Raw genomic sequence first — 25190 nt, 5'->3', positions numbered from 1 at the left:
AGCAATATTCAAAACCTAATTAAACTAAAAAATTATTTCAAAAATACAAAGAATTTACAAAATTCAATGTCTTTTGTTTATCAGCCATTAAGCATCCTTTTCCTAAATCTAAGCTGCTGATTGGCTAATGAGTATGATACTGACATCACTCCACTGAACACAGAAAGTATTTAAAAATGGAGAACGTGTTTTAACTGCTACCCAGCCCCAAGTTCTTTTAGAACACAATCATCAGCAGCATATTTTTATTTATTGCCTTTTTTTTTGTTTTGGTTTCTCCCCCTCCCCTTCTATTCTTGTCTGCGTTATTTTTGGGAAACGTCATAGGCTCCTCCCCAACTTCCTCTCAGAGCGAGGCTGTGCCTCCCTCCAGCGATTGGCCAGTCAGTGGTTACACTAGCTCTTTTAGTCTGACCTCACCTGAGACAGACGACACAGGTACATCTACACATCCCCTTCCTCCCTCAGCCAGTACCTCCACCCGCATCTCCTTCCACCCCCAACCCCTGCAGTTACCACTTCCTCAGTGGCATGATGTCTGCAGAAGTGGGCTCTGTTTCCTTAGACTGCATTTTAGTTATCACGTTAGGGCTGCAACATTTAGTGAGTGTCATAGCACTCTCTGATCTTCACCGTCATTTTTAATATAAATAATTTACAATCTGGTTATTAATTAGGTTGTAAACGCATTAAAAGTCATTAATAATCATTTATAACATGTAGATAGGAAATGTAACAGTGATGTTATTTGCCAAATAGTGAACCCACATTCGTGTGCACTGTTAAACATCAGATCCTGCCAAATACTGACCTTCTCCATCAGTCGACGTTAACCCTCTCAGCTTCAGCACATATTTAATAAATTTAACCATTTAACCACCCAGTTGATTTTTATCAGTAAACCACTGATATAATGTCTTTTTAGACATTGACAATAACGTGGCATGTATCCTAATATAATAAATAGCTAACTTTTTTTTATAGCTTTTCTTTACCTTGACATTTTCAGTAAGTTTTCTGACGCTTTCAGCATTAGACAAAAACACATTCTCTCTTGCCTTCTATCTCAGTGTTAAAATGATTATTAATGAAATTTATATGTTTACAACTTAATTAATAACCATGTAATAAACAGATATGTCAACAATTTATAAATCTTTGAGTGTAGCACTTTAGTAACGTATTTTAATGTGGCACCATGTAATGTAGTAATGATATACAACAGGAAGTGTAGGGGGCAAAATGGCGTCTTATTTAGTTGCAACATAAAAGATGGAATAACTGAGAGCACAGAGGCCCGTTTTGGGCCCGTTTAAAATCCATATTTACGTAGTTTTTTTCTGCAAATATAACACACTTAGTGAGACACAAATGGACACCAACACGCACGTTACGAAAAAGAGACGAACCAAACAGGACATGTTAATTATTCCGATGAAAATATTAATATGAAACCATGGTTACTTCAAGATACAATTTCACGACACACACTATCTGTTTATGGTGTTGTAGTTTTCTAAAAGGGTGTTACAAAACGTTTAAAATTATTCAGTGTTTTGCTTGTTTTACTCTGAACTTCGTCGGCTGTCTGTTAGTTAGTTGCAGCCCTAAAATCCATCCAGTTCAACATGCCCTTGTGCCTCGTTTTATTAGCCCTCACATTCTCCAGTGTTAGTGGGGTAGTGTCCCTGTCTGTGGCATGATCACCAGTTAGCTGTGTGCCGTCTGATGAGGGGACTTTTGTGAACAGAAATATATTCATGACTTGTGTTCATCCTGTGTTCTGTAACTCTTTCCCTTGAGTGTGAAAAATCCTTCCAACCCACACTGCAGTGTTTAAACCTGTAGAGGCGTTAAACACAGGAAGTGCTCTTTAACGAAGCTTCAGTATCGTTTGTTTTCTCATGCTTTTGTTAGGGGTGCACCAATGATCCATTTAAACGTTCAGAGACTTTACAAGCAATAAGTATGTGTCCTTATCAGCCACTTACTTTAAAACAAACACACACACACACACACACACACACATAAATATCTCTTGTTTGTCCTCAGTCTGAAGCCTGGATTGTTATTTACATTACTCTACAAAAGTTCAGGGGCCATCATTCACAAAATCACAACACACTGGCTAAATCCTTTATGTTAGGACCATATACCCCCGATTCTGTTTGTGCACCCCTAGCTTTTGTGTGTATTTTCACTCCCCTGACCCCTCACATCTGCTTTGCAGGAAAACTCTCGGATATGAAGTCCACCTGGTCCCCGGGCCCCATCTCACATACACAGGTCTCTCTCTCCCATGAGCTGTGGAAGGTTCCTCAGGGTCCACGCAACACCACAGCCCCCACACGGCCTCCACCAGGCCTCACCAACACAAAGCCCTCCTCCACCTGGGGGGGCAATAGTCTGGGCCTGGTGCCTGGCTGGAGCAGCTCTTACTCCTCAGGTACTAAACTGGTACCATTCTTTTTATTCTACTATTTAAAGGGCTCTTCACCGTTCTCTTGTGACAATATGATCACCATATTAGGTTAGCATTTTAAGCGTAACTGCTGAGGTATGAAGATAATGACATCTGATACAAAAACTGCAGAAGATCTGCCATTCTGCCAACCTACTGAAACGTCTCGGTATTACTATAAGTAAGTTTTTAGGGCGTTGTGTGTGTGTATTGCAGTTCCGCTCATGTTACTTTAGCGAAGAGAGGTGTGTTAACTTTCCTGTCTGATGCTCTGTGGTTAACCACACAGAAATTATACCGTGTAAACCATTTCTTAATCATAATTTGAACAACATAAAGGCAGAACTATTTAGAAGCTGTAGCTTGCAAATTTCGTCTTAATTATTCAGACCTCAGACAGGCAGTTTATTTGGTTCATATACGTTTTACATCCTGACAGTAATTTTACCTTTACAGGCGTAAATGCATCTACTGCAGGCAAGCACTCAAGCTTTGCTGGATGATTTTGGGAGTCAGTACATAAAAGCCATTTAATTTAGAAATAATTAAGTGCTATTTATCAGTGTTGCTGTGTGTCCTTCTTGTTATTATATGTAGGTCCTGTTAAATGGAGTATTTCACACTCTTGACGTTTTATTTGTTTGCGTTTAAAGGTACCACATGGAGTACAGACAGTTCCTCTAGGACCAGTAGCTGGCTGGTACTGAGAAACCTTACACCCCAGGTATAGAGCACCACAGGATGTACACACAGTGCTTAATGGAATGCAAATCCTGATTATTTCTGTGCTTTGATCTTCTCTAAATCTGTGTGTGTGTGTGTGTCTTCTAGATTGATGGTTCTACACTGCGAACGCTGTGTATGCAGCACGGTCCCCTCATCACATTCCACCTTAACCTGACGCAGGGGAACGCTGTGGTGCGCTACAGCTCCAAGGATGAGGCTGCCAAAGCCCAGAAGTCCCTGCACATGTATGGCATGCCTTCCTTTTTCTTCTGCATTTCCTATAAGTACATGCAGTCGTAGGTGCTTAGATAACATTGGCTTTTGTAGGTCTCTTGAACAAGGATACAGAGTGTCCCCAAACAAACAGGATCTGAAGTGTACTCAGCTTACTGTATTTCGTTTGGTTTAGATCAGGATGCCCCTTGATATTCACAGTCATGTTTGAGCCGTAGAGTTACAGACCAACCTCATGTTTTTTCTCAGGTGCGTTCTGGGGAACACCACTATTCTTGCAGAATTTGCCGGAGAGGAGGAGGTGAACCGTTTCTTTGCACAGGGTCAGTCTCTGACGCCCACCACCAGCTGGCAGGCCAATCCAGGCACCAATCAGACACGGCTGGGGGGCGGATCGGCTGCAACCTCGCACTCCATAGGCCACTGGAACAGCAGCGGTCTCGGAGGAGGAGGCGGAGGAGGTGGAGGAGGAGGTGGGGCTGGTGGCGGAGCCGGGGGTGGGGCCAAGCCGGGCAGTGAGCTGCTGTGGGGCGGAGTCCAGCAGTACTCCAGCCTCTGGGGACCGCCAAGCACGGAGGACGGCCGAGTGGTGGGCAGTCCCACGCCAATCAACACGCTGCTTCCTGGAGACCTGCTGAGTGGAGAGTCCATGTAGAACACAGCCCAGGCCTCGAGGACGAGAGTCTGGAGCTTATTCAACAGGAAACTTAACGACAAAACAGAAACTTGAAGAAAAATATACAAACAAACAAAAAAAAAAAGATTCAAACAGGAGCAAAAACCAAGCAAATCAATATCGTGGCGATAATCAGCATCAGTGGAACTGTGAACCAAGAGACAGGAGGCTGAGGCAAAACATATAAAAAATGCGTTTAAAAAAAAGGCTGCTGACCTTCCTCTTCTCCTTTTTAATTTTGCGTCATTTCATTTGTGTTATTGTTTTTTCCTCTGTATGGTTACAGTGTTCTGTATGAGAATTCTGGAGAAGAGAGAAGAATCCAGTAACTAGAAACAAACAGAAAGAGAACCTTTCACTCAGACTTTCTCTGAAAAACTGAAAATGTATTTTACTACAAAAAAAACCCAACAAAAAACAAAAAATGAGACAAGCTGCCATTTTTAAGAGTCCCCTGGCACTAGCCTTGCCCCCCGAGCGGATGTAAACACGAGCCCCTCCCTCCCTGTCCACAAAGAAACGCATCATTCCGATTGGCCCTTTTTCCCTTTAGACTGCTATTTTATTTTGGGTCTGTTTAAAGTGTAAACAGCACTAAAAATGAAACTTTTAGCCTTAAACTGCTTTTACCAGCCCCCCGTCTCCACCACCCTCGCTCTGGGCTTACTCTGGGGATTGCACTTTTGTGTTTTTTTTCGTGTGTTTTTCTTATTTTTGAGCCAGAGGAGAGGAAAGGTACACGTTTGACCTCACACACACGTGCGTGCCACAGTGTATGCGCCCACCCACACACACACACACGTACACTTGCCCTCTCCTCGAGGCCCTTCATCGTCACAGTTTTCAGGGGGATGGGAACAGTCGCCTGGTGGATGTGTGCCATATTATAATTATTATTATTATTATTAACATTAACCACTGTCTTCAGAACACTTCAGAAAAGATGCACCGCACCGAACCAGATGGTCACACTTTCCTTTATTCCTCTATCAGCTCCATGAATGACCTCAGACTTTTTTTCATGACCTGGAAAAAAAACAAAGAGGAGAAGCCCTCGTTCATGATTGTCTGACGTGCAATATGCCACAGACTCTTCCGTCCACCTTTACGCAGTGCTTATTAATGCTGGTGAAGTTTTATTTTATTTTTTTCCAACTTGCTGGGGGTGGGGTTGGGATTGGGGGCCTATAACAGAAAAAAGTTCTCTTTTCTTCTCCCATGGACTTAGACGAGAAGAAAGAGAGGTTTTTTTTTTGTTTATTTTTTTTGTCTTTGTGGTGTGTGTGCGTGTGTATGTGTGTGTGAGCCCTTAGTGAAAAATGAGTCACTAGCACTTCCTCAAAACACACACACGCGCGCCCACGCAAAAGGAAAGGAGTGACTACAGGGGGACATGGGCTTCAAACCAAATAATAGGTGTTTATTATTGTAACCCAGTAGACAAGGTACATTTTAACGTTGTATTTGGTACAAAAAAAAAAAGAGTAGAACAAAGAGACTGGTTTTCGAAGCGTGAAAAGAAAGTGGGGTTTACCATAGCACTTATTAAGAGTGTCAGGATGTTTGACCTCCTTCAATGCCAACAAAAAATTACACATGGAGAGAAGAAACTGAAAAAAGCAATGAAAAAGCAATCTACATCTTCTCCATACTGTTGTTTTTTTAGGTTTTTTTTTTTTTTTAAAAACTCTAAATGGATTTCTTTATAATTTTTAATTTTATTCGTCCCTCCATTGGTCTCAGGACTTTGGAGAGGACTATATTAATGGTAGCAAAATGAAGGGTAGTTTGAAGAAGAAGAAAAAAAGAAAAAAGAAAAAAAAGAAAGGCAAGACTGATACTGAAGCATTCATTTTTGAGATATTATTATATATCAAAGTAAATATCACTGTTACAGTAACTCCAAAATCGTTAGCCTTTGGTCTGGAGACGCGTCGTCGGTGTCGTGACGGATTGCGGAGCCGGAGCTCCGCTTCCTGGACGAAACATGGCCACTGAGTGCCTATCTGCTGTGCGCTATAGAGCTTATAGCGCAGCTCCTTCATTAAAAAAAACTACAAAAAAAAAACTACAAAAAAAAAAAAGAAGACTGAACTGGCCCTTCAGTACTACTGCGCCAGCACCCGACCTCCAACTCCACTCTATAAAAACTCTTTCTTCTCATGCAAAGATCACTTTAGCTGGAAGTGGACAAGATATTATTGTTATTATTATTAATATTATGATAATTATAATTTCATTTGTTTGGTTGTTTTTGTTTTCCTGGAATTGCCAGTGTTGTTATTTTTTTTTGTCAACATTGCTGTTGTTAATGATGATGATGATGATGATGATGATATTATGCGCTTTTTGGTGTATGTATGTATGTATGTCCATGCAGTGGTCTTTAACGGTAGCTGCTCTCACCAGCCCCTTTCACTGCACATATGCAGGAACACTCGGAGTAAGAGATGCTTACATTTTGCATTTTTCAACCGTTCACCATCAGAATCAGTTCCTAAAGTCTGATCTGGAGTGACGTTTTTATTATGGCTTTTTTTTTTTTTATTTTATTTTTTTATTTCCAATGGTTCTCTTACGACTGAGACTGAGATTAGGGCGTGAAACCCTACAGGATTGAGGAACTGGGTGGAGATTATCAGCCTGCCTTCTCCTTCTCCATCTCCTCCATCTCTTCTTCTTTCTCCATCTTGCGTTGTCCTGCAAGGCTACTCTCTCCTGGTGCTGAAGACAAAAGAAGCGCAACTGTAATTTCCACGCCTCTCATCGTTGCAGTAATAAAAGCAAACGGTAAACGGAGAGGCCGCTCTCTTCTTCTATGCAAAGACTGACCGAGAGGCGCATGGTCACAGCCATCCACGATATATATGCCCACCGCTTTGTATTTTTTCTTCTCCTCTCCTCTCTGAGCAGGCAGCTTCCTGTTTTAAACGTGTCCTCCATGCGGTTCCATCTCTGAAGGCCAGGTCCGGTCATGGTCAGGACCCTTCATCGTTTACGCTCTCAACACTGTCTGTACTCACAGTCTCAGGGCAGGCTCAGAGAACTCCGCTCATCTGCAGGAGGACGTCTCTCACCACTTTCGTTTAACACCGAACTCCTACACCACGTTGTCAGATATCTGAGGAACTTGGTTTCCGAGACGGAAAAGCAGAACGCAAGCTGAAAACAAGAAACAAATCAAAAAATGGAGCAAAGGAGAAGGACGGGTAGCACCTTGTCCCAGGTAAGACCTGGAAGGACTGCTGAGAACTAAAAAAAAATTAATAAACAAAACAGGGATTATTCCAGAATGCTTTGGTGCACTGTAGATGGTTCACATCGGGTACATCATCTTATCTTTTAAACCAAAAAAATACAAAAATTACAAAAAAAAAAAAAAAATTACAAAACAAAAATACAAAAAAAACAAAAGAAGAAGAAAATACTTGTTTGTATTAAGCTCTCGTATGAACCTGTAGTGCACTCTTCAATCTTTGGCTGAAGTGCTTCTCTCTGAAAGCCTTTTTTGACGCCCCAAAGCAGCAGTAAAAGCAGAACCAATGGTGGTTCTGAGTGGAGGGATATTTACACAGGTCCCGGCCTTTTCACATCAGGAGGACAAGGTGGGGGCCAGTTGGTACCAAGTCTTAAAAATCTTAAAATCTTAAATTTGGAACGTCCTGAAGACCTCTGAAGCTTTTTTTTTTTTGTCAATCTCAAGTGACACTAGTAACAATCACTATTGCCTGTTGTTTTGGAGGTTTTTCTTTTCCAACTGCCTTGCTTAAAAGCTGTACTCAAAGCCACCAGACTGTCAAAGGAACATCTGATGGTGGGATTAACTGATTAATCCCCATCAGTACCATCAACACCAAGCTGCTGCAGGATCCAGAAAGCTTCTCTGACTCTCTCTGTCTGTCTGCAGCTCACCAACAAATGTCCAGCCACCAGTACGGACAAACTGGATTAAAGTAAAGCACCCAACTCGCCAAGCTGAGCGTAGAAAACGAAGGATCAATCACAAGTGTAGGGGTTGCGAGGTGTGGGGGGGTAAATCCAATCTTTTCTCAAGGGTCCTGGGCAGATTATGCACATGCTGGTTGATATACATGCACATTTGTAAGCCTATGTATGTATAGAACTGGTTTTATCTCTTAGTTTTACCTTAACGTACGCCTCCCAGGCCTGAAATCATAAACACCCAGAAAAAAAAAAAAACGGAGGAAAAAAGTATAAACATATCAATTAGACAAAATGAAAGAAATACAAATACTTGAATCAAAAAGAAGCGCCAATAATGTAATGTGAAACTTTTTTGTAATCTTTTTTTGTCATTCATACACTTCCAAGCTTTTTTGACGATAACAGTTCAAGGCTGAACTTAAAATGAAAAAACAAACAAACAAAAAAAAAAATTACAACGCAAGATGACATCTATTGTTTGTGAGTGTTTGCACAAGACTGTGTACTGTATGAAGAGTGAATGTGCTCCAAGGTTCAAATGTGTGTGTGCTTACAGCGGGTTTGATCCCAACTTTTAGAGTTAATTTTTCTTTTTTTTTTTTTTTTTGCTAGTCAGTAGTCAGAAATATATTTGGATGTGTATTGTCATTTTTAGCTTCTAGAGTTGCACTGAGTGTCGGCCTCCCCTCTTTCAGCTAATCGTACAAGAAATAAAGTACTGAGGGATGAGGAGACGCTTCACGTGTTAAAGTTTACTCAAGGACTTATTGAGGAAAAAATTTTTGTTTCTTGTTTTTTTTTTTTTTTTTTAAATATATATATCTGTAATGATTATCTACCTTGTAGTGGCTTTTATTGTGGAATATTCCATAACAAAACAGATTATGAGTATTGCACCATTTTTTTTTCCAGATTATAACAAAACAAAGTTAGAAAAAAAAATACAAAATGTTAAAAAAGTATAAAAAGTGGCCATAGATTGGTTTAGAGGGACTTGTAACTCCATCTAGAGACCTAGTTTGTTACAAGGCTCATTTCAGAGGTGCCTACCTTTTTTGCTTTTATTTCTGTATCCATTGTTTGTTTGATCGCAAGGCCACCAACAGTTTACAAGCATTTCATTTTTTTCTCTGAAGAAGAAAGAAGAAATTACTGTGGGAATGTCAGGAAAAATGTACAACAACACAACATTACGAAGGACATACTTCCATCACAAATAACAAACACTTTACAGAATGAAGATTATTGATGTGCTACTTGCAGAACTCTGGGATCGATCAGTGTTGTCATTATTATTATTTTTTTTTCTTGGAACTTTTATGTCGTCAAATGTTGATTTCATGGACTATTGAAGCCTGTATGTTTTTTTTTTCCTTTGTGAAAAAATGATATAATTGCTCACTATCTTGCACACACACGTGAAAAAGTGGATCATGTCTCAGGAAGGCAAGGGTTCCAGAGTACCAACTCCACGCCATTTTAAATGTTCATTTTTATGAGGAAAAAAAAAGGATTAAGAAAAATTAAGCACTGAAGGTTATGGATTTCAGAAGAAAAAAAAAATCCTTGTTTCTAAATCCGTAGCAGTTACATATTTACCAAATAATGGACTCTAAATGAACTTTAAAAAATGGAGTGCTTTATATATAAATCTCTATATAAAAATTGCTTTACATTTTAAACAATGGTCGATTGTTGGAGACAGTGAATAACATACGAGTGCTGTATGTTTTAATCTTTATTGTATTTTCTTAACATGAGGTCCCCTCCTGTTGAAACCAGGAGCATTGTGCATTACAAGTTCTTTCCTTTCTGTCATTCTTTCTCTCTTGTGGCGGGTATTTTTGAAAGAGGAATTCCACTTATTTTTGAAATTTCTGCCTTAATTCTGTTGATGACATTTGAACAGTCAGTGAGTGGTTTGATTCAAAGCAATTCAATTTACAGACAGCCCCCTTTTATTTACTCTCCACAAACAACAGTGAACCTACATCATCTGAGGGTTTATATGAACTGATAATATAATATAAGAAAAGTTTGATTTGGATTTTATTTAAATTTATAACACCCTTCACATATCTGTCCACAAGTAGATTTGAAAAAATGAACATCATAGGTGTTGTTCTAGCAGTGACTACATTCAACCACTTGTAATAACGATCTCTGAGGACCTTGACACGTTCACCACTGCTGTGAACAGTTGTGTCTATGAGGCTTTTCCTGGAACGGAGCATTTTAGACCAAACCTCTTGACTGTGTGCATCTGCCATTACATTAAATGCTGAAATTTTAAAAATTAGATGGAGTTCCACTCTTAAGGGAAAAAAAAGTATAAAATCATTTCTTGGATCTGAAGGATTGAACGATAGCTGGTTTATAAGGATCATGATCTATGCACAAGTTGGGTGTAGGGGTTTTTAAGAAGACCCTGTAACCCATCTCTCATGGGGTTTGTTTGGGGATTATTTTGTTTTTATTGTCCTTCCATCGTTCCATGACTCCTCTCCCCACCTGCCCCGCCCCAAACGTATTCCTATCCACATTTTATTAATCTTATATTACAGTACTTCGCCATGCTGTGTATTCCTAAACCAATGAGCGTCTCATTCTAAAGCACTGTGGGGGTTTTTGTAGCCCGTGACAAGGGTGTCTGTGTTTTATCCCTTCCTTTTCTTTAGTGTGTGTGTGTGTTAAGGGTCTGGGTGGGGTGGGGGCGGTGGGGGGGAGAGGGATAGGGTTGCTTTTTTGGCCTTTTTTGATTTTAAAATATTAAGGAAAAATGTCTGTACTGAGATTTTAATGTCAGTGGCTTTTAAATGTTTTTTCTTCTCTCTACTTCTCTTTCCTCATAGAATGTGATTGTTGATGACATGCACCGAAAAATGTTTCATGAAACTATGGAGCTTCTCTCAAACTATTAATAAAATTGCATTTTTCTTGGCTGTAAAATGTGAATTATGGATGTATTCAAAATACATTATAAAATTATTATTTTTATTGTGGTACATACTGGTTATAATTTTACAAGATTTGCAGTCATTTTCTGAGAAGGTTCAACCTCATACCAACACTCGCATACGGATTTGTTAGTGGTACACTCTTATACTTTGTTTATTTATCACTTTAAAAAACAACAAAAAAAAGAAGTGTCACCGGTGAGGAGGTGCTGTTACTGAATATCAGCACAGCATCGCCTTGTGTCTGAGATTGCATTTATATCGCTTATAAAAGTACAATTTATTAGTAAACGTAGTAAAAGTAATAAGCCACAACAAATTGATTTGTAAGTTTATTTTAAAAAACTTGTTTTGGCTCCGCCCACAAAAATATTTACCCAACTGGACGAGACAAGACTGTCAAAGCAGTAAATAAACATGTGCCTGCGTTGTTTAGAATTAATTATACATAAACAATGATTTAAAAATAGAAATGCTAAGCCTTAACACGTTTACATCCACACTTTTCAGCCACAGATTGGTTTATGTGCTTTACGTTAAACCTTTTTTTTTTTTTTAAATGTAGTTTGGTCCCGTCTGTTCCCTAACATACATTTTAACATACAGTTTAATAGAACAGAAAAACAGTAAAGTTCCCTGTTTTAGATTTGAATAATAAATAAAATGAAAGGGGACTTTAGTAAACACACATTACAGACCCACATTGAGATACAGCTAACTGAAACATTCAGGGAAAACATGAAAGATACCATTTTTAATTGAAATTGAATCAATTCCTGAAATGAATGTAATGCTAAGCATTTGCAGATAGGGAATAAGTTTAGTATTCCTAATATACAGTTGGAGTCATTTGTACAAAAACTTCAGGAAGAGCCCTGGCTTATTGCTGTTCCAGGAAGAGCCACTGAGTGAGAACCTGATTCATTCTCGGCGGCTAATTCGGCTAATCCGTGCCTTTGCTGAGTCTTTACCTTGTTAGGAACAGCATAGTGACATTCAGGTTTTGCTACTCTCAGATGATCAACGTAAGTGGAATCATATGTTGTTAAGTTTCCCTGAGGCTCGGGACGGTGTGAAGGTCCCTGATCTGTTTTGCTTACAGACATTTCTTCATAAACTGCAACTTCAGTCATAGAATCTTTGTGAGCTTTGAGCTTTCTCTAAAAAAGACAAGAAACAGACACCATTTTACAATCAGATTATTTCATTCTGAAAAATAAGGGGACACTTAATTTACATACGATATTTTTACCTTAAAATCACAGCTTTAAAACCATTGTGATGCTACACAGATCTGAAAGTGTATTCACTATGTACTCTTAGTAATTGTTCACTACCCTTATTTCAGTTCTCTATAACAGTGGGTAGAGAGCCATTTCAGACACAGCGTCTGTGTACCTAAATATTTGCTGATACCTATCCACCCAGCGATAAGGCTATTAATTGGTTTGGGCAGTAAAATATACTCCTCTGGGAAGGATTGTGTAACACTGCTGTCAGGACTGTGACATTCAGCCATAAGAGCTTTAGAATGAATGTATTCATCATAAAAGTTACAGGATGGCACTGCATCAATTCCACAGAAACAATACCACTCCTACTACCCAGGACTGGAGAGATCATGACGTTATAGATGAGACCTAGCTATGGTCATGGTGATTTGTTTACTATCTTAGTCATTTGGTTGCTCTAGTGGCAAACATAAAAGAAACAAATATAGACAGTAAACTTGTCCTGGCTGATTAAGCTTTGGACTAAAAGAGAGAACAGGGTATATATTTTGGCTGTGAGTGGTTTAGAGCTACTTACATAATGTGCAATGGAAAGACACAACAGAGTGAGGAGGAGGAGGATCACCGCGGCGGAAATGGCATAGATCAGTGATGCGTAAACAAAACACAAGCATCCCCCATCTGTATCAAAAAACAACAGGGTTATAAAGATGTCTCAAAACATTTAAAGCTATACTTCACAGCCAAATTACATTCAGTTTACCCCCTTTATCCCAAAGGTAGCTGATTGATTAAGCTAAGATTTGTGTGGAGCTGTGAAGCTACTGCAGTAAAATCCTGAAGCTTGGAACAGGTTTTCAAGACCCCACCAAAACTAAAATGTGAGCAAGCTAGGCTAGCAAATACCACAGGGATGTCTTAGACCACACTGAGTTTTTCTCAGGTTGCTTAGGAATTCAATTTCTCACTAACGAATTGTAATAATTGCTTCCAATGCATCCATTACATGTTGGCAGCTCTAACACCACTTCCAAATTATCATTTGTTTCTCCCTTACCTCAAGTAATACTCTTTGGGGAAGGCATTACACTAAACGAAGCCCCAAGGACATTTTCCAGAACAGGTTCTGATGTTGTACGACTCTTTTTCTGGATCACAAACACCACTACAGCTCAGTCCAAGGGGTCAGATAGAGCTCAATCACTCCAGAGAAATGTGTTTCTCTTTCACTGCCCAATGAGGCGGCATCATATCAACAACTGGCCCTGAACATGGTGACATTAGGCTCATGTACCATTTAATGCTTTTGGTATTATACAAAGTGTCTGCAGCTTAAAGACGTGAAGCTGAATTCACTTTTCTATTAAACTTTGGACATTAGTGAATATTAGCTTTGTTTGTCCAGTGCAAATCTTAAAAAGCATTCCTGTCATTACTGGCTGTTTGCCTTTGAGCTAAAGGAGAAAACTACCATTTATTTTCTGCAGCATTATTAGTTTAAGTTTACATTTTTAGTCCGTATTCATCATGACGATATATACCTTCTGCCCACTGAGGTCACTATAAAAGGCAAAATGTAGAATCCATACCTTTACCTTCCACCAACAGGAACACTTTTGTTTTGTTGGAGGGATTATCTTGTGAAAACTGACAGGTGTAGAGGGTGGGTTTATCCAAATGATTTCGGTTTAATAAAGTCACTTTGACTACATTTAAACCTAGTTGCCCAGAGATCTCAATGCGTTGCTTGGTCTCATGCCTATCATGATTTTGTGCAGCTCCAGAAAACTCTATTCCCTGGAATCCAGTCCGTTGAGCCTCTCTTCGCATCAGTTCACAGAACTCCTTTGATTTTGGGTCGTCAATATACACAATTTCCCTAGACCCTAAAGACAGAAAACATTAACACCATTAAACAATGAGCTACACTTGCCTTTTTAATGCTGAAAAGCTTCCTTTTTTTAATCCTGACTAGCGTCTCTTTCACACTCAAGCTCCAGAGAATTTCTAGAGAAACTCTGGAGACATTCCTGAGTGGTCTTTCAGATTTCAGAGGGAGATTTTCTGGATCAGGAGCGCGCTTGCAGTGGGAAAAGAAACACATGCTTTAGGCGTGGGGCATTCAGGAGAAACTCTGGAACATTTCCCGCACCATTCTAAAGGATAACGTCCAGGTAACGTCCATAAGGAATGTTGCAGGTGGTCGCTTTCACACACACCGCTCCTCAGGGGAAACTCAAGAACATTTCCAGATTACCTTGGACGTGTGAAAGAGGCCTACATTTCTCGATATTTATGACGTTTTTGTTTTGTATTTATGACGTATTTCACAGCAAACCATTTTTTTTTTTAAACATCTTATTCAAATGCATCTTATACAAAATTCTGTGAGATTCATGATGAATGCTTGTGGAAATATTTACGTTTTTTTTTTATTTTGATTACAATTAGACGCCACTGGAAAACTCATTCCTCCGTCACAGAACCCGGTATTTAACTTTATATCAAACAAAGGGGGAACGATATATATTCTTTAAACATTGAGTTTGTCAGTAATCATCCACATCTCAAACTAGATTCCTGAAAGTGGGAACAGTAAAAGGTAAGAAGCATCACACAAACGGACAAATAATCACTGTTAGGGTAGAAACATACTTGCTGTTACCTACATGTTTGCATACACTTTATGCCTGCCATTAGAGATACAGTATATATATGAGGTTAGAGACATACTGTATGTGTCCTCAGAAAAATGTTACACGTACACAAGATGCAGTACATGAGTAAACGGTAGTGGGCAGTGCAGGCGATCAGTGGAAGCCTCCAGTTACAAGCATAGTACAGAGGCAAAAATGTTAACAGTTACAAGAATGACAGACAGTAAGTATATCTCTAACCTCACTTATTCTGTTATGTGAATAAAATGTGAATTGCACTCGGGAACAAAGGAAGTTCCTACTGAAAACAAAGCCTGTGCTAAAATGGTCCTGTTATTTTAACTTTAATGTTAAACAGGCTAATATAGATGTTTTTAGCTTCCAAACTGTCTTATCAAAATATTCTAATCTAAAAACACCCATAATCCATCTACTACAACAAATGTGCATATGATCAATCAAGTTTCAGCTAAGAGTTCCAGAACTACTGAGATTAAAATCAGTTTTCAGTAAATTCTGGGGTCTGCTGAGCGGTCCCACATTTCCAAATCTCAAAGACAAAATCGCAAGTACGACTGATCTGTTTTACATACTCACAAAGCATCTGTTCTACCTCACACACTCAAATCCCTGCTGATACGGTTGACTCTGAAGCAGCTGTTACATACCCACAATTTTCTGCAATAAAATCCAAGTAAGGAAGCAGTAGAATCTCATGGTGCCCTGAAACATCCAACAGAGACCAGAGTATACTTCAACACAGCAGACACATTAGAAACTTCATTGTGGGCAGGAAAGGAGTCTGTACGTCATATTTTAACACAAGCATTACGCCCCCTTAGCAAAGCAAAGGAAACTCAAGCCAAACCACAGAGACTTAAATAAGTCACTCAATGTTTACAGGATTCAGAGTAAAAAAAATTCAAACAGAGTCACAAAAATGTATGTATTTGCTTTATTTTGCATTGTTTTATATTTGTGAAGGAAAAACAACTTTCATTGTCTCACCCTTTTGTGGTAACATGTTCACAATGAAGAACATTCTTCCATTGATCAAAATAAAAACAACAAAACAAACAAGATCTTGTTAATAAATAAGTATGAAAAAAATCCTGTGTTCAATTTGCTGCAGTACAATTAATTATAGGCAACACAATGTTGCCCATTGACTTGTGTGAAAATAACCTTTCAAAGAGCAGGACTTCAATGACACTTGAATCTTGTTTGTATGCGCTGAATTAATGAAGTGTTTGTATACTGCTGTAGTAGGACATCAGGAAAAGTGAATGAATCTCCTGCTCCATTGATCTTTGAGTTACTGGAGACCATTAAATATAACTATGAGAATGCATGGTGTCTTTCACTTTTTGTCTTCAGCAGCTTCTCAGAACCAGTGTGAAACCAACTGTCACAACTGAAAATTGGTTTGACTCTACCAAGCTCACTGATAGATGGTCACCAAAGCAAAACAACTGACCATGGATAAATAGATCACTGTAGTCTTCAACCATGATGAGAAGAAAAATGAAAACAATAAAGCACAGAAGCAACTTGCTTAGATGCTTTCAGATTAGCACTGGTCTACAGGGCTGAAGAAACGTGATCTGGTAAAATGAGCCATCTCAGGGTAACAGCATGTGTGAAGTTTTAGAGTTAGGGGCTGTCTTGTGACATTTGCTGTGGGGGAAATATTCCTCCATGGTTTAAGATTTAGGAAAAGGGTATCTACAAAACAATGCAATGGTATTTAGAATATCCTCTGATGAAACATTTCTGTTTTAACTGGGAATGTCCTCTCTCAGGAGGACCTCTTTAATAGAGCACAAAGCATATATCAATGGTTTGACGAAATAATGAAACTCTCATGCTGTTTCCTTTGCTGTCAAAAATGTCCATTCATCACTTGTGATATATTGGCCTGGTTTGTTAAATGGTAGCCTAAAAACATAAAATCAGCTAATATATTTAGGTTCCAGAAACCTTTGACAAGATGAATTGAAGTCAACTAAAACCTTGTAAAGAGATTTTTTTTTAATATTTCACATAGTCTTTATACAGCAGACCTAGTGGCCAGTGAGTAGAAAAAATAAATTTCTAATTAATTAGCCACATGCCACAGAAATACTGAGAATACAGAAGAACGCTGGCATTAACACTTCTGTTGTGACCACAAAGAAAAACAACCCCTAAGTGAAAAACACCACCCAGCATTCTAAATCAGCTGCACAAGTCGACTAGAAAATGTGAAAGAATTTATATAAAATTCACATAAAATTAATCAACAAAGTTCATCAACTGTACAAATCTTACATTTAATGTTGACAATTTTGTGCGTGTTCATGTTTATTAAATAAAATGTGTGAACCTGGGTGCACACCTCATTAACATGTAAAGTACATAGGCAAATGAAAAGGATTTTGAAATGACATTATAATTTTATAAATAAATTTGATCTCAAAATGCAACTGCTGAACATACTCCATGCACACAGTATGCAACACAAATTTCAAATTCCAGTACTTACCACCGCATTCGTGTTGGCTAGCTGAACTTTACATAAAAATACACTTACCAGTTTATTTCAGTTTATCAAGAACTCATGTACAAGTTCAGTAACGTCTGAATGTGTTGAGACATTCGTTAAAACAGTGTATTGATTTATAAAAAATAAACATTAATCAATAAATAAAACCCAGAAGGCTGAAATCCTATTAACAACAGAGATTAGCCTGTGAAAAGTCTACCCGTATTTACCACTGTAGGTAATATCATTAAAATGCAGTACATCAACTTTTGTGTTTTATTCTATTAGACAGAAGTTACCAGATACATTGTTTGAAAACCAACTGGTTGGGAAATTCTGTAAATATTACAGTAGTTGAAGTAGCCATCCCAGTTGTGCGTAGTGTAAAATGAGTAAATATGCAAATGTAATAAAGTCTGATGTAAAGATGGATGATGGGATGTTGCCACATACACCAGTAGCTTGACTACAAAAACATGATGTGGGGGAAAAAAACACTAGCTGAACTGATAAGGAAAAATATGTTTAAATACACTAGTTGTCTTTGGATTTTTATTCAGCTGAATAAATACTGCATGTTTTGGTATTAGCTGAATGGTTGCAACAGCACTAATATCTGGTACAACAGGAAGATTTTTCTAGAAATACTGTCAGTTTTGCAGATTTTATATTTTCTTACCTTCTCCTTAAGTGTAATGCTTTTGATGAGTTTTCCAGTTTTAATAAACAAGGAACTGATCAGACCTTAAAATCAAATTAGTAAAAAAAATCAGCAGCATGCTCTTCAGCTTATTACAAAGTTTAAGGTGTTAGTTGTTACACTTTGAACTGTCCTTTAAAAGGTTTTACATAATTGTAGATTTTGTAGATGAGAATAAGACTAAAAAGTGTAATAACCAACCCCATGCACAGTTAAACTCTGAGAAAAGGGCTTAGCCACGAAGCATGTACCGTACACTTGGTGGTGAGCACGCTGACCCAAAAAACAGAAGTGGTCATCGCTTTGGAAATAAACGCAAAAGAGGTTAGTTAAAGGACTTCCCTGAAGTGAATTAAAAAAGGGGCCATCACCAAACTTGCTACAAGTTTGGGGACGTTAAAATCCAACAGCCATGAAAGGCTGTGAGGGCCCCCATGTATAGAATTAGAGAGAGAAAACATGAGACTTGCCTCAGCCTGTACAGGGCACCAGTGAGACTCTACCTCAGCCGGTCCCATGGCATCGCTACAAGGAGAAGAGAAATCCTCAGTTTAGCACAATATACACAGTAACCTGGAGGCACTACTCTGTTTCAAATTACACCCATCTGTCATAACAGCCAAAGCTAGACACCTATAACTACATAAACCTGAATCCCACGGTGATAAAACATGTGCAAATGCAACTTCAGTAGCTTCAAAAAGTAGCAGGTGTGTCTAATTTTCCTCTTCTTTAGAACCCAGAGGAAACTAACATTGAACACCGATTGTGGGACATGGGAGTCATCCACATTCCAGTGTGTCCTCCTTGCACCTTACAGCCACAAAGTTTAAAAAAGGGAACCACTCCAGTGAATAATGAATGTGGATGACTATGTAGTTGCATCACATATTAAACAACACTGTCTTGACATCTGCAATCATGCATTCACATTTTAAGTACAAACCTTTGTTGAGAGGTCCTTCCCTCTGTCATGAAGAAACAGTCTTAAGTTTTCAACACAGTTTATTACAGTTTGCATAATAACAGTACAGACAATGTTTACACGAGCTATTTATAAGTTTTTTTCTATGCAAATGAGGATAAGCAGGCATACAAAGAAAGAAAAACAGTGCTAGCTAACTGAAGCCCTCACCAAGCAACGCTGGGGACATGAAGTCCAACAGCACCCGAAAGGTGCTGTGAAGGCTTCACTCATTTAGTACAGTAGTATGGTTTACGGAGACTTGCCTTGATAAAAGGTGCTGTACTGTTCACGTAACTCCAGCCGCTTCAAATTATTACGAACCATATTTACTAAACTTCACTTCTAAAAACCTAAACGGAACATAGGGGGGAAGGAAAAAAGCCACACTGTATAATCTGCAACATCTGACAGGTCCAAATAAAAACGTTAAGCAAATTCAAAGTCCCATTTGTAAATCAGTTCAGTTTGTTTTTTCCTTTGAGTCGAATTAATATTACGTTAATGATTTCACTTTATTTTCTTTTTCAAAGAACACCAGTAGATGATAAAATGGTTGAATCGCCAAACCTATTGAAGACTGGTGGTGGAGCTTCAATATCTGCCTCCCTGGGACATTACAGGGGGTCTCATGGCCATGGGCGGCCGAGGCGGGGCTCCCTGGTAAGGTGGTACAATTGGAGGGCCTTGGCCGTATGTAGGCATACCACCCGGCACGAAGCCAGGTACTGCCTGTGGTGGAGCACCATATGGCCCTGAGGGGGGAAAAAAAATCATTCATTTATAAACATGTCTATGTGAATTGCAGTGATTGCAAAACACTGACTGCTCAGAGAAAATCTCTTCACTTATGCTGATAAGTGAATTATGAATGAAAAAAAAAAACAATGCTGTCATACCATGCATTGGATGTCTGACTCCCGGTTGTTGTGGGTTCATCACATTCCCCATTGGCCCAACCGGAGGGGCACTAATGTGGGCTTGCCCCGTGCTGGGGATTTTACACTGATAGCGTGGGAGCTGAGCACGCAGCTCCTCCTAAAATCACACACATATATATATATATACACATACACACATTCACACACAAACACACACACACAAGAAGAGACAATGAACAGTTAGACATATCAAGAATGTTCATCTTCTTATACAAACACACACACACACAATGTTATGTCGATTAAAAAGAAAATCAAAATAAAAAAAATTCACTATATGACTCATAAATACAGAACAAAATACTTGTACTGAAACTGAGACTAATGTGGTTAAGAACATACCACATTTTTTACATCCACTTGGGAACTCAATAACAGATATGCATTTTTTTAAACATCTTTAGCATACAAACCTAACATGGACTGCATCAATACAGTGCATCAGTCTAAAATAAGTAGCTCAACAAATGCATTCTGATCACATTACTTACTTTAGAAGTACATAGCTTTACATGTTGACACTTACCAGAGAGATATCCTCATCAGGGTGGATCAACTTACTGGTTGCACTGGTGGTGGTGAGGGTGGCAGGCTTACTTGTGACGGGGGTAGCGGGTTTGGCCACTGTGCTGCCAGCGTTGGCAGCAGGGGTTATGGGTTGACTGTAGGCTGGGAATGTGGCTTTAGGAGCAGCAGAGGAAGAGGAGGAAGGGCCTGCTGCCGCTCCAGGCACACCCTGCTGAGCCTGAACACACAAGAGATTTCAAATGAGCTGATTTTATTGGAAAGATAAGATCCAATAAAATAGGTTGATTACTCATTAAAGGACCCATATTTTAGTGTTAGTGCTTTTTTGCAGTGATTAATTGAATGGGTATAATAAAAAAATCCATTTGAGGCTGTCTTAAAACTATCCCTAAGAATTAAACAGCCTGTTTTTGTCACTGTGGCTTTAAGACTGGTATATAACTGCTCTGACTGGCTACTCCGTGTGTCTTGATTAAAACATATGCAGGCTGTATCACTGATAACATCAGTTTGCAAAAGCTGAACTAAACTACCCTAGACATGAATAAGGACCTGTGTGACATTAAAAAAGCTACTGAAAGCAAGCTCTTTTTCGCTTATTTTTTTTAATACAAGGATGATATATGTTTTTAAATTTACAACAAACCATATGAATATATGAAGTGGAAAAAGGTCAAGTTTTATATCACATGGGCCCTTTAAAATAAACTGTGCCAACATATTGTAGACATGCAGCCTCAAGCACCACTAATAATCAAGCAGAACCCCAAGATGTACATCCCGATTACTCAAGTATATACATATTTCAAAAGCCCTTTAGAAAATGTATTTAAGTATTTTCACTTTAATTGCCAGAGTAACAAATAATAAATAAACAAATAAGAAAATAAATATGGAGAATTTTGAAGCATCAATCAATATCATGTGTGGTACTGCTGAATGTGAGATATATGTAAATGTATATACAGGGGGTCCTCGACTTACGACGTTGATCCGTTCCTACGTTGCGTCGTAAACCGATTTTCTGTGTCAGTCGGAACATACATACACACTGTAAGCACTTATCCTATCCTAACACCTATCCTGCTCGGTCCCGAGCCGCGCAACCGTGTATTCTTTCGCCGTGCCGCACACACCAAACACGAAGTTCGCGTTACGACGTTTACGACGCAAAACCACTTAAACCGAAACAAGGCTTTATACGGTAAATGGGAGATGTGTCGTAACTACGAAACATCGTAACTCGGGACTCACGTAACCCGAGGACCTCCTGTACCTGCAGTTTAACATTGTTTCCACTTGTTAAGAGCTTGATAGTGAGTTAATTTTTGTATTTTACAGAGAGGAAAACACCAAACCACGACATTTGAGTAGTAGGGATGTCCGGCCTAAACAGATGAGCACACGTGGACTAGGCATTAATAAACAGCTTCACAAAATGCAGACATAAGCACTGCAAGGGTCCGTGTCACACTTGGCTGAAGAGGCACTCTAGCCTAAGTGAAGTTGTGTTACTGTCCAGGACCCTTTGCATCAGGCCAAAGCAATGTTATATTAAAATTATGAAAATTGAGAAGGTTATGATTTGTTTGGAGTTTGAAAGCAACAGCTGACTACAAATTAGATGCATGCCATCAATATTTCTGCATAGGAATGTCCTGATCTAATGGTGTGTAACCAGTATGCTGTAAGAGATAACAGGCTACAGATCCATCTATTGTAGTTATTAATATGCTGTTATATTTGATGTGGTAGTGAAAATTAACATTCTTTTTTTTTTAAATCAATGCATGTTTATTCAAATGTGAGTACAGCTTGGGTTTTTTCTTCTCTTTTTGGGGGGGATCAGGACATTCCTAGTTCTGTAATGGTCTAGTTCCACTAGGTCAGCAGGCTGCTGCATACTTGCGACAGCGGTTTAGAGGTTGCTGACAAAGTGTCCACACTGGAAGAGGCTGAGCTTGTGCTGGGAGCTCGAGTCCCCATCTGCAGCATGAAGAGAGAGAGAGCAAAGAGCAAAACCCCTCAACACAACTGCATCAAACTCTACAGAGAACCTTACTGGTCTTACAAATCGTAAGTTGGCATATGTGATTGATGGAAAATATACGGTCAAAATGTAGGCTTACCTACACTCTTAAAGTGATAAATTCAATCAATGTGGAAGACCACTTGCTTGAAAAGTGGTAAATATGCATAATTTGGTGTGTTCAAAGACTCAAATTTCCTGAGTTAATAAATTCTAAAATAACGTGAATGTCTCAACTGTACTGTAAAATAATTAGTCAGGGCCCATCCTACTCCTCCTCCTCAAACTGCTTGTTTATGATCTAGCATTACATATATTTATAATTAAAACATTGTACTATTTGTCTGATAAGTTACATTTAAATAGGACAAACAATAAATAATATTAAAAATAAGACAGCTTTAAATGCATACAACACAAACAATACAACACAGTACCTGTCCAGCACTAGGGAATAAGGGCTTGGTAACAGTAGGCTGAGGGGCAGCTGCTGTGGCTGCAGGTGTGGCTGCTCTGGGCATCATGCTGGGGGCTGTGGAGGCTGGAGCCTGGGGCAGGTGGTTCATGCCTGGACGATGGCCCATAGGAGGAGGGATGCCTGTGAAGAACAGCAAATAACCATCTTCTAAACCAATCAACAAAATAACACCTTTCACCACACATTTGTTAATGGCTCATATAACTGAAAAGCACATCTTTTAATTACAAAGGCATTTAATATGCTCAATATTACAGACCTCAAATACAAGGCTACTGTACCTGGTGGCATCCCTGGTATCATCGGAGGCATTCCTGGTCCAGGTGGCATCATCCCACCCATAGGCATCATGCTGGGTTTAAAGAGCAATGGATTGAAATCCACATGAATGTTTTAATATCATCAAAATAAAAAACAATACTAAGTTTAAGGGAATTCATTAATCCTTACCCTGGAGGCATTCCTGGCATGACTGGGGGCATCCCTGGCATCATGGGAGGGACACCAGGCATCATTGGAGGCATTGCTGACCATGTCCAAAAAATATTTATATTATTTTCAGTAAAACAGAATAAAATAAAAACTAGGACTTGAAATAATATAATATAGCATAAATCTTCAATAATAAAACAATAAAATCTTTAAATTACAAAAGCCCAAATAAGACAACTGTTAGGCAGAGGTCAGCATAGATCACTTCTAATAAAGTCTTTGCACTGCTAACTGAACGATGCCAACCTGTGTAGCTGCCAGGTGGCATCCCTGGTGCTGGCACTGGGGCCATACCCGGCTGAGTCATAGGGGCATACGCTGTCTGTGGTTGTGTTGCTGGCTGCTGGAAAGAGGGACCTGCTTCATCGTCATCGTCATCGTCATCCGAGTCATCCTGGTTCTGCTTCTTTTTCTGATTTTCTGTATGAAGACGGTCAGGCATATTTTTGGGGTGCTCTACAACATAGCCACAGTATATTAAAAAAAAACCTGAAACATAATTAACACCTAAATTACCTTGCGTTTTCTGCTCTAGCACACGTCTCCTTTCTTCCATGTCTTTCTCTGGAATACCCTCCATTCCATAAATTTCCAGTTCAATGTCTGTTCTCCCAGGGATTGCATTAGGAACACCATCTATTGTTTCTTTGTGAACCTTGTAAACACAGCAAAAATGGTGCAAAGATGCCATTATCATTTATTTATTATTATTATTTCTGTGAACAGCTTCTCACCTGAAGTAAATTAAAATTAAAAGTTCAAATTAAGCTACCCTGAAGAATAAACTAGTTTATGCTTTATAAACTATGGGTCCCCAACAGGGGGAATTGTAATGAAAATAAAGAAAGTTTCTCTTAAATGCTGTTTGCTACAATTTAGTGATAAATGACTAGTGTTTAACAGTAAACAGGAGACTATAAACGTAGTGGAAATCAAGAATTTCTTACCTGCATACAGTGGATGGCAAGGCCTGGACCAGTATAGAGCTTTTTGTGGCATATGTGACATTTGAAATGCTTTGCTTTCTGATGCTGAATGAGGATCTTTTCGTCGTCAAAATCTCTGTTACAGTACCTTAAGAGGTAGTTAAGGATATATTCTCTCGTAAATGTACAATATAAAGTACATTTTACAATACGTTTTAACTGAATAACGTTAATGTAAAAGATTTACCTATTACCGAGCTAATACACACGTTAATGAATTTACACTACATTACACCGTTTTATTAAACAGTACCACACAATATACATTATAGTGAAACAATATCGTAAGAACAGCCGTTATGATAGATGGTTCTTGCTCAATTCCCTTTCTGCGTTAAGTGTCAACATTTTACTGCATCAACATTTAAGGTGGAACGAAACAATTCGATTAAATTAGACTAAACATTTTCGCCTGGAATAAAACGGCAAAACATAAACTCAGAGAAAGGATACCAACACCATGGCTTCATCTGCTTCTTCTTTTTCCTTCCCATTATTTAAGGTTTGTTATTTATTCCTGTTTTTGCGAAGATAAGAGAAGCTCCGTCACCGAATATTAGCAGCAGACAAAATGGCGGAGCGTCGCTTCAGCTCAGTGAGCTATAACTACAGTAGCGCCCACCAACGGTCAGGAGGAAGGGCGGAGAGAGAGAGAGAGAG

General features: G+C 38.9%; 2 protein-coding genes across 10 annotated transcripts in view; one reads left to right on the top strand and one right to left on the bottom strand.

The window, feature by feature from the left end:
- Window positions 1-5247, top strand: part of tnrc6c1 (trinucleotide repeat containing adaptor 6C1) — a 49872-nt gene extending 44625 nt beyond the window's left edge. Inside the window, exons 20-23 of the mRNA XM_066641871.1 lie at window positions 2231-2446; window positions 3115-3185; window positions 3293-3432; window positions 3671-5247. Coding sequence (XP_066497968.1) covers window positions 2231-2446; window positions 3115-3185; window positions 3293-3432; window positions 3671-4076 — 833 coding nt within the window. The 3' untranslated portion in view covers window positions 4077-5247. The remainder of the gene's footprint in view (window positions 1-2230; window positions 2447-3114; window positions 3186-3292; window positions 3433-3670) is intronic.
- A 1997-nt stretch (window positions 5248-7244) lies between these two features.
- On the bottom strand, window positions 7245-25117 carry znf207a (zinc finger protein 207, a). 9 transcript variants are annotated; one of them, XR_010795166.1, is made up of 15 exons: window positions 24984-25117; window positions 24492-24618; window positions 24061-24199; window positions 23791-23964; window positions 23503-23578; window positions 23334-23404; window positions 23012-23172; window positions 22451-22531; window positions 20544-20762; window positions 19976-20114; window positions 19647-19831; window positions 19343-19429; window positions 18583-18637; window positions 12809-14117; window positions 11091-12159 (listed from the first exon to the last, which is right to left on the bottom strand). XR_010795166.1 is itself a non-coding variant. In XM_066641870.1 (11 exons), the coding sequence occupies exons 1-11, from the start codon at window positions 25022-25024 to the stop codon at window positions 19671-19673; spliced, it is 1389 nt and encodes a 462-aa protein (XP_066497967.1). In that variant the 5' UTR covers window positions 25025-25117; the 3' UTR covers window positions 15837-19670. The 9 variants fall into 9 exon arrangements, 1 of the variants encoding a protein (XP_066497967.1); XR_010795162.1 differs by adding an exon at window positions 7245-9172 and having other exon boundaries at window positions 11971-12159; window positions 18583-19831; XR_010795163.1 differs by having other exon boundaries at window positions 11085-12159; window positions 18583-19429.
- Between the last annotated feature and the right edge of the window lie 73 nt (window positions 25118-25190).

The sequence above is a fragment of the Hoplias malabaricus genome, chromosome 13 (assembly GCF_029633855.1).
Source record: "Hoplias malabaricus isolate fHopMal1 chromosome 13, fHopMal1.hap1, whole genome shotgun sequence".
NCBI lineage: Eukaryota > Metazoa > Chordata > Actinopteri > Characiformes > Erythrinidae > Hoplias > Hoplias malabaricus.
Note: the sequence above shows the minus strand (reverse complement) of the source record. Positions and strands in the feature narration are given on the sequence as shown.